The 10,409-nt window shown below is 48.0% G+C and overlaps 1 protein-coding gene across 1 annotated transcript in view; it reads left to right on the top strand.

The window, feature by feature from the left end:
• Window positions 1-4,872: 4,872 nt before the first annotated feature.
• The window catches only part of T265_08100 (hypothetical protein), a gene marked incomplete at both ends in the record, with an annotated part of 18,098 nt that continues 12,561 nt past the window's right edge, over window positions 4,873-10,409 (top strand). The window contains 2 exons of the mRNA XM_009173807.1: window positions 4,873-4,934; window positions 4,969-5,077. Coding sequence (XP_009172071.1) covers window positions 4,873-4,934; window positions 4,969-5,077 — 171 coding nt within the window. The remainder of the gene's footprint in view (window positions 4,935-4,968; window positions 5,078-10,409) is intronic.

The raw sequence follows: 10,409 nt of genomic DNA, 5'->3' as shown, positions 1-10,409 counted from the left end.
AGTCTTTCTGACTCAGCAGTGGGGATTAAGTTTCGCTTTTGGTGGCTCTCTGCTTAGTTGCGGAGTGCATTGCACCCTTACGGTGAAGGCTATGCAAAAAATACCATCACGTTTTTCAGAGGACTGCACCTTGAAGCCAGCCAGCAGTTTTCTGATTTGGCGAATTTTACGTTACTTGTTTGGCTGCATTCGCCTTTCTTTCGCGCTCGTGTGAACACCTGAGTCACCCTCGATCAGCGTGGACAACTAGGTGTACGAGGGATTGCCCGGTTTGCTGTGGTCATGTTTGCAGTTCTGGCTGCTGAAGTCCTGGGTTACGAGTGCATTCACAATCACAGGGGCTTTTTTGACGGAAGGCAGTTGGAGAATGGCAGTTTAATATTCTCCTTGGTTGTATGGTTCTCGCAACTTTCTAGATGTCGAAGTCAACACACGTGGTTTATTTGTCAGTCGGCTCCGTCGGTTGTCTCCGCAATTCTGACCCACTCCAGCTCAGAAGTCGTGGTTACTTTTCAGTTAACTCTTGTACGGTTGTCGCATTTTAAGGAAAACAGCGCTGATAGCTCAATGTACCGGGCGTTGCACCCAAGTGAGGCTTAAATTTTACAGAGCAACGCAACCTGTGATAATCGTGGAGACTTTGGTAGCGGTGCGGTACGCGCAGTATACGGAGTCGCGTCACCTGGGTTGTTGTGATTTCAAGAGAAGATGCCACGGTTATCTGCATTTTGAACTTGAGTGACGCGTGCCAATCCGCGGAAACAATCGAGAAATCCGATTTCTGGAATCAAGGTACTATTGCAAGGATAGTAATACACATATTCAAAAAAATCTCAACGGATTCTCCTCTGCAGATACGGTTCGGTTACAAAGTAAGGCAGTACAATCACCAGCCTGAGAATAAAGCGCAGATCACCTCGCCTCAAATTCGATATCGTCGCAACAGATATCGACGGATTTTCCCGCATCAAGCTACGGTCATTCTTGGCTCAAATACTTTACTTATTTCAAGTTCCGAGTGCACCTACAGCAGTACACCAAACGTTAATTGCTCACGCGCCAAACCATAGTGGTCTTTCTCTATGCGAGGAGTTCAAAAACCCATCTCCTACCTGCAGAGAGTTGGGCGCGTCGTTCCCATCTCCCATCACCCTACTCGCAACCCTCTATCAAACCGATCTTACGCACATCCCTCCTCAACCTACCGTCCCGTCTGCGTACAAGTACGGTTCTAACTAAACCGTCGCCTGATGTGTCACATTCGTCAACTACGCCTACGGGCCACTGTTCCCGAGAGAACGCACCTGATTGCACCGGGACTACATCCCTTTTCTTGAAGTTCCTTTGAGGCTTTTGCCACTTAGTCCGTTCTTGAAGCGGAGGTATGTATTCCTTCACCCAGCGCTTCCAAAATACTCGAGTGAAGTAATTCACCTCTTGCCGACCTCTCCTATACCTGTTTGTTATATTTTCCGGCACAACTCCGTGTACCCTACTGTAAGAATGAGCAAGTCATCCAGTGTTATTGCCGGCTTGTCGAAATAGTTGGTTTGTTTGGGCAACATGGAGCGCCAATTCATAACCTGCTCTGCTTCCGTGGGGAACATTACTGGTTCTTCGTCGCTCGTATTCTGCTCATTCACTGTCGACCTTAGTATCCGTCGTACGGAACGTATGAAACGTTCCCATACTTCACCCCCACAGCTGTTCAATGGTGGAGTAAATTGCTATTCGACGTTATACCGCATTGGTTCAACGCTGATGCGAAATGTGAAAGTCGATCTGTGGCTCGTTTCAATTCCGTCTCCGCCCTGACGAAATGAAAACCGTTATCACTGATAATCTTTTCTGGGGCTCCCCATCGTGCTGCAAAATGCATCAGCGTCTTAATGAAGGAGTCAGAAGATAATGAATGGGCCGTTTCAAGGTGAACTATCCTCATCTGTAAGTAGGTAAACAAGCAGCCGTACCTTTTCTCAGTTTTTCTTGCATTCCTAACTGCCAGCGGTCCAAAAAAGTCACACGCAACTATCTTGAAGGGATGCCAGCACGGCTGGATCCTGTCGACCGGCAGTGGTGCCAGAGCTTGTCGTGAAGCCGTGGTAAGCTTCCTTCGACACGTCCAGCCACCGTGGAGGGAAGGCTGGTGGAGTTGCCTTGTACTTACATACGGCTCTGCCCATCTCCAACAACATCTTGGGTTGCCGTCGAAAGCCACCAAGTCCACTCTAGGTAAGTCTACCTTAACCAGGCAAGAATTCGGTTTCACCGCTGGTGTCTCACATATGGGCGTGCCACTTCACATCCCGGCTAGGTAATCCTTTACCTTAAACTGTGTGTCAACCTGCACGTCAACGACGGAATCGTTGTGCAAATCCAGCCCTAACTCTACCGGACACACCTCATTACGCGCCTACATAAGCCGAAATTCCTTTTCCATTTCATCTGCCTTAATCTGTGTTCGCAACAACGCAGCTAACTTTAATTTTTCAAGCTTAGATGAGTCAGAGCCAGGAGATGAACCATTATCTGAAGGACTGCCGGAACGGCTGACTTGCCTCGATTTCTCCGATAGATAAAGATTCACTGACGGGGCTTTCTCCATCATCTTCCCCGAGTCCGTAGACCGTTGAGGACTGTTACGGCTATCTGCATTTTGAACTTGAGTGACGCGTGCCAATCCGCGGAAACAATCGAGAAATCCGATTTCTGGAATCAAGGTACTATTGCAAGGATAGTAATACACATATTCAAAAAAATCTCAACGGATTCTCCTCTGCAGATACCGTACGGTTACAAAGTAAGGCAGTACAATCACCAGCCTGAGAATAAAGCGCAGATCACCTCGCCTCAAATTCGATATCGTCGCAACGAAACAGATATCGACGGCGAGCAACCGCAACGATCACAATGTCCGACCAAAGTCCGTAGGAGTTTTGAAAGTAGTTCAGTAAAACAAGAGGACTCCAGGTCATCAAGTCGAGAGGAATAAATATGGTGATAGGCTGCCACATGTGGTTGGGAACGGGAGCACATGGTTGGTAAGCTGTCTTCTACACAAGAGTCTGTGACTACAATTCGTTTGGCCATAAGTTTGAGTTCAGGCTGAACTGGCATCAAGCAAAAGCTTTTTTCGCGTCTTTCTCCCAGAACTTCTGTGGCCAGCTTTCTCGCCTCTAGAGGGCGATCCTCTCACTGTCGCCTGATCATTGTGTCGGGCCTTTTGAATGATGACAGCCGCTCCAAGAGCTTCTGTACGTCAGTTGGGGAGGGAGGAGTGACAATATGCCCAAAAGTTCGCCTGCTGCACTTTTAATGTAACTGATCTGCGTGAATCGATTCGTGGTCAGGCTTTGTGAGGACAATACCGAAGCGTTACCGCGTCAGCTTCGTCGGCGTGATTTTTCTGGAGGGCGATCTCCGGATGATCATCCTGATCTCCCTTACGCGCCTGTTCACTAGAAATGCCGTGACGGTCTTTATTGCCGCATAAGGGCGACGGATGAACTACTTTGCAGACAGCAGACCCGGAATGGATCGCAAAAGTACTCTTTCAGCGAAGTTCTTCAACAACTTTTGATCAAGTCGCTGCGTTCTTTGTGTTTGCATCCTCCAGAGCTTTAGAAAAATGCTCTAGTTTCGCGTCCACTATGCCTACTAAGGCTGAACATTCGCACTAGTCTTTCTGACTCAGCAGTGGGGATTAAGTTTCGCTTTTGGTGGCTCTCTGCTTAGTTGCGGAGTGCATTGCACCCTTACGGTGAAGGCGACTGGCGTAGTCAAACGGGCCGAGAGAGTTAGCTAGTTGGCTTATCTGATCGTCCTGTAGACCCGTGCATTTAAATTGTCATCAGGTCTTGCATGTGTGGCATTGTATGCCGCGTCTTACGCTCGATGGACAGCCATTTCGTCCACATCTGTTGTGGCCCACCGACGCAGCTATCAAGCAGCCTGTATTGGTTTGTGCCATGATTGAGACTAGCTAAAAATAGGAACTGAGTGCAAAATAACAGAGTTTATCATGTAAATGTTATGATAGAGTGAGAAAATTCAACAAAAGACACGTGTGTACGCTGTAAACAGATTGAACAGTGAAAGAATTCTTTCACAGCTTTGCACGAGGGCAAACGAAACCAATGTCCAACAGTACCGAACGTTTTTCAACTGGAGTCTACAAGCTTTCAGCTTTCCAGTTAGCACTCTTCCGCGCCTGGGTGCAGAACCTGTGATGGAATCTGTGCAGAGCTACTGCACTAATGTTCGGCTCTTAAGCCGCAGGAGTTCGAGGCGTTTAGGCGGCATCAAAGCATCTTTATTTGTCTTGCAGTCATAAAAATCCACAATACTCTGCATTTCCGGATCGCTACGGAATGTAAACCTTCGACCGATTTAAGTGACTTTGTTTAAATGCGCCATTTCCCCACCCGGGTGTGGACTGGGTGCGGAAACTTGTTCCATTTCCGCACTGGTTCTGCATCCGGGTGCAGAAATCTGCGGACACTGTGCGGAAATTTCGACAATCTGGTGCAGATATGCTGCAGAAATTTCTGCACCGGCGCTGACTGTGTTACTAAACCACTGAGACTCCCGCAAGATGCCCAAATTCGAAAATCTGCTTTCTTCAGTGTCCTTGAAATTGAGTTTCTTTAAACAACGGTTCCAGTCGTGAGCTTTGAGACTTACACCTACAAGCGGTTATAAAACCGGTTATGTATAACGAACAGATATTTTAGTCAGTATGACTCTCCTCTATACACTTCAACAGACCTCAACGGCTCTCGGAGTTTGTTTGAACTGATTCGGTTTCGGATTCGCCATCTGTTTTCGCAACTCTCTGGTGACGTGTGTTTGCCCCGCGTATTCGGATACAAAATGAACCGTGACCCACGGTTCAGGCAGTTTAGTTGGCAGTCAATGTTTAGTTTTAATGACATGTAAGTTTTGTGCTTAGGTCATCATCGTTTTTAGCGACAAGCACGTTCAGGTACATTTGAAAAATGTCTATAGTACGCTCTCCATCGGGCTTATTCTGTCCTGTGTTGCCGCGTACGCTTTCACGCTATCGACATTCCTACAGGTGAGTTCTGTAAATCGTCGTCCTGGTTCTGGCCATCGTCCATCATGCGTTGTATGTTCGTGCACTATTCGCGTGTGTTTATGGTTTGATAAGGACGGCACTAGACGTCTAGTTTGCAGGCTATAGAAGCACCCTGGACAACGATTTCTGCAGATAAAGGACAGAAGTGAAGCTCTTGCGCCGAAGCCCAGTAAGCGAGGTTATATATCACCAGTGCTTGCAAATCACGGACTCACGGATTAATACACAGGATCGAGGCTTATGTCCAAATTGGTAACTTCATCAAACTTCAGTAGTTTAAGTGCGTCGCACCGGATTTTAATATAACCACATTTTAAAGCTCTCGAAACTTTGGCTCGTCACGGCAAATTTCATTAGTTCGTTCTGACACTTCATGATTAAATCTTCCCTGCAAGTAGTTTCTGTGCTCATGCAGCTCCCAGGTTGAACGCCCTCCGACAAGGTAGAAAGATTAAAAACCTGAGCCAATGAATAATGTTATCGTGAAATTTTTCCAACCTGTTGTACCTCTTGGAGTGTCCCTTTGATGTCATTTCCGCAATTTAGCCACCCAAAAACGAGATGATATCAAGTGATTTAAATTTTGGAAGTTGCATTTCGCGTGCTTTGTCAGTACACGGTGGCAAACATATGTCCTGAATAGCACATCGCGTTATTACTATCCTGTGTTATGGTTTTCATAAAACTGAACATGTGTTTGGAGGCTACCGGCGTTTGCATGAGGAGTGGCTTCGATCATATGATATTTGCGTTGTTTTGCATTGGACGCCCATTTTAGTTCAATTCAGTCCAGCTTATTAACCATATACCACAGCGAGAGCTGGTTGGTTTCACCCACTTCAGTTTCGATCACAGGGATGGGAGAGCGTGAGAGGTACAGAGAAGCACTGAAGATCATAGCATTATAGCACGCTCAAGACGATAACTTTGATACACGAGCGCTACAGGCTGCGCCATTGGGCTGTGGTTTCCATCTTTCCCAGCGGTCTGGACTGGGTGAATTGTTTAATGTTGCATACCTATTTGCCGTGTCGAGGATTCATGGATTGATACACGAGATGGAGGATTTTGTCCAAGATTCCCGGATCGGATTTGTTCTTGTCGTTCAGAGGCTGTTATTCATCTGACAGGTGGAAAAAGTGTGGCACTGTTTTCTATGTTCTCAGCGCGGAGCAGTATGCTTGGCAGCTCGAGGATTCGCACAAATGAGTGTTTAATAGTGCTTTGAACTGAGTCCTAGAGGGAGCCTGGACAACCGCCGAAGTCGATGATGAAAGAAAGCGTCCAGCTGTAGCACCCTTCCGGTGCCCAGCTGCCATGCCACCCGAAGGAAGCACGAGGGCTGGGATACTGCTAGGTTGCCCAAGCCTAGACAGGGGAAGTCGAGTGGCGGAGGTCGGATTCGAACCACGAACCTTCCGGTCAGTAAATTCGCGCTCTAACCACTTGGGCCATCTCGCCCCGCCGAAGTAAGGTTATTTCACGCAGCTACTACTCCGAAATGAAAAAAGTTTTGCCTAATGAATGTGTGCGCTCTGAGCTTGAAAATCTTATCTTGTCCCCCTTGTGTGTTTATCGGGTCAGTAGTGAAAAACCTGTTGATCAAGCTCTCTTCAAACAGGTCATAAGTAAGAATCAGGTGATTTCGGAGGAGACGATACTCCAGGTGAAACAGGTCAAGCACCGCGAGACGCGTTTCGTAGTCCGACAACCATTTCTAGCGGCTCGCTGGATACGCTCAGTAAGGGTGACGTCTTTCGTGCGTCCTGAGTAGACAACCTAAATGGCATATTCAAGGAGCGATCTGACATAGGCCCCATTGAGTATTTGGAAGTCCATGTGAGTAATACGGGGGAAGGTGCGCCAAATCATCCGTAGAATAGAGAATGCCTTTTGGGCCAATTTCTCATGGTGCAGTAAGAAGGGCAATTTTGAGGAGAGGAAGAGAGGGGTCGAGATGACTCAGTTGGTAAGAGCGCGAATTTACTGACCGGAAGGTCTGTGGTTTGAACCCTACCTCTGCCACTCGACTTCCCCTGTGTGGGCTTGGGCGACCTGACAGTATCCCAGCCCTCATGGCCCCTTCGTGCGGCATGGCAGCTAGGCACCGAAAGGGTGCTACAGCCGAACGATTTGAGGAGAGCCGGATACCGAAATCCTTTTTGGCATCTATCCTCACGATGTTTTCTGGTCCATTCTTACCATGCATGACAAAGGCATTTGCTGAGTCTCCTCCAAATGACGTATGGACGCAGTTTCCATCATTCAAAGAAAGTTGCCCGTCCATGGACCACTGCTTTCCAGCGTCTACATTCATTTGGAGGGCACTGGCGTTGGAACTCCAGGACTTCAAGTCGCAAGCCGCAGAAAGTGTACATGGACTTGCAAGAACATCTGGAGGGTCATTGCCGTACATCAGAAACAACACTGGTCCCAAAACGGATCCTTGAGGAACTCCAATGGGGACCGGCGCTGGAGAAGAATAGGTAGAGCCCACCTTCGCTCGAAATGATCTGTTTGCTAGGAGCGCCTTGATCTAGCGAAGGATTTTCCCTTGGATCCCGTAACACTTGAGTTTGTGGAGCGACGGGACGTGTGGGGCCCAATCAAATGCTTTTGAGAAGTCGAAAAGCATGGCATTCGATATGAGTTCCTCGTCCTTGGTTTGGATAAGACTGTCCATAATTACGAGCTCGTCAATTGTTTATGAAAAAGGTCGAGATCTCTTTTCAAGAAGACGCGGAACGCTTTGCGGTTACTTGCGGCTCATCCGTTTGCGTGCTTGTTTTTTTGAGACAAGCATCTCGTCCGCCCCGTAAACTTTCTGGAAAATGGTTCTATCTGAGTCTCCCACTGATGCTGATCCCAGTTCACTCATTTAAGTATGATGCACATTCCTGGATGGTCTGTGCAGCAGAAGTTTCGAAACCATGTTTGAGGTTCATGATTCCTGGCCCAACGGCAGATTAAATCAAAGGTTCGATCAGCACAAAGTGACCTCTATGTTCCAATGGAGTGTTAGCGAAGTGTCCTTCGTCGGTGGTGACCAAATCCAGGAGGGATGGTAGTTGGCCTGCGCGGTGTCTGGTGGTGCAACGACATATTGAGTTCAAGCGCTCTGTTGAATGACTTCGGTCAGCGCCGCTGCAAAAAGTCCACTTGATCTGACGCGCAAGAATACTCCATCTAGAAGGGATTTGGACCGTTATGGTTACTCACCAGCAGGAGATAAGTGAAGTGGTAGCTGGATGATAGTTGCTCAAGGGTTCTTATGAAGAACTGGTCATCTTCCGGAGGACTCGATGGGTAACAACAGGCCACACTGAGAATGAGAGGATGGACCAGCGCGGAGGGACTTGAATCCACAGTGCATCGCAAAAAGGTTCAGGAGTGGTATCAGAGAGGACAACCGAGATGGGGAGGGCCGTATGTAAGTACAAAGCAACTCCACCAGCCTTCCCTCGTTTTGAGTCCGCCGTGGCTGTTTGTGGAGCAGCGGGACATGTGGGACCCAATCAAATGCTTTTGAGAAGTCGAAAAACATGGCATCCGATATGAGTTCCTCGTCCTTGGTTTGGGTTAGGCTGTCCGTAAACATGTTATGCAGGAACGGTTTGGGGGAAATCCGTTTTGAGCTGGATAGATCAAGTTGTCTAGCTGGCCGACACCGTATACTACACGTCGGCCATAGCATTCTACGTTGGGCTTGTTTCTATCGTTCAGCAGTCTTTGGTTCGTCCGAAGGGGGCAGACGAACTTGAGTGTATGATTGTCGAAACTATAGTAGCTCAAAGCAACGTACTTTTGGCACCGAACGTTCCCAGGATTGGAAGGATTAGGACCCCAAGGAATTCGTGCAATGCACGCTTGTTCCGTAATTCGAGATGGAATATAATAGTCGGCAGCATGACTGCGCAGGAAGGTGAATTCGGTAATTGAAGGAGTAAACCGAATGAAAAGGTCGTGAGGCTCCGGAGCAAGACCTACACTTGTACAGTACTTTTCCGGGACAGCTGTGGCCCTTGAACTGATCGAATGCTGGCTGGAGCATATGGCCTTTTACGTCCTGAGCGAGGGAGCTGAAGGGCGGTGATAAGAATGTAATACCGGTTCACATGGAGCGGCGAGAAGACAACTATCCAGTCGTAAACATGAAAGTACAGTTTGCAAAGCGTCATTCGGATCAACATTCACAGGGTATACATTAAGCAAGTTCAAATCGCACTCCCGATAAGTGAGGAACGAAACCCTCACCAACTAGAACAGAATGACGTGCAGGCTCGATGCAGAGCGCTAAAGTGCGTCTCCCTCCAGGAGTTGGTCGTTCTCGTTTCCTGTCCATAGGGAATCTGAAGGTCCCTTCAGGTTGGTCTCTTAACATCCGTGTTGATAATTTACTCCAGGTCTTACTGTAGAAAATGCCTCGAATATGTCGTGGTAGTCAGTTTGAACAGGTTTGACAAGTGCCCATCTAGTTCCAGTTTACCCACAATGACCTAGGAGACACTTGGGTCGTATGTATCCGTGATAGCGTTTGGCCACCGCCTTCCCACTTTGCAGATGCTTAATCCGAAACACCAAGCGCCTACCTCGAAGTGGTGGCGTACTGTTCGATCTCTACAGATTGCCTGATGGAGACTCGTTCGCAGCCACCGATCACGTCTGCTTTTCCGAACAACCGAGCAAGCCCAAGATGTTGCCCAACAAGCCGGAAATTCGGTCATCCTTTGTCTTCCAGTCGAGCTTAGCTAGTGTTATCCTATCAGGTACGGTTTTTTAAATTCCTTAGCCCTATGTTCCTTCAAAGCGTTTTAGAAGAGGGATCTGGGGTGTAAGATCGCATGATCGCCGCTGCTTAATGGTGGATGGATGCACGCTCGTGAATCTCCATCTACGCTTGAAGGAACAAGGTCTAGAATAGAGGGCTTAGTGCCTGTCAAAATCTAGCAGTACTCTACATATTGACAGGGTCCGTGATCTGTTGTGACTGCCAAAGTTTTCGACACTTGTCCCTATCCACCATTGCTAGGCCACAGTTAATTTCGGGCACATTGAAGTCCTCCGTAATGAGGATAGCCGGATTGCTAGAACAACGCCATACGTATAAGCGACCCACGATTCTAGTGTTCCTGGATTTCCGAGGCGCATTCGACTCGGTTGATCGGTCTGTTCTTCTTGAGACGCTTGCCCACCAAGGAATGCCCCGGAAGTCTGTAAACATGATACGTTCTTTGTATCCTGACTTCCAGACATGTGAAAGTGCACGGAGAGCTCTCCAAAAGCTTCCCTACACAAAGCGGTGTCCGTCAGG

Source organism: Opisthorchis viverrini (assembly GCF_000715545.1).
Source record: "Opisthorchis viverrini unplaced genomic scaffold opera_v5_202, whole genome shotgun sequence".
NCBI classification, from domain to species: domain Eukaryota; kingdom Metazoa; phylum Platyhelminthes; class Trematoda; order Opisthorchiida; family Opisthorchiidae; genus Opisthorchis; species Opisthorchis viverrini.
This window is presented reverse-complemented; position numbering and strand designations above follow the sequence as displayed.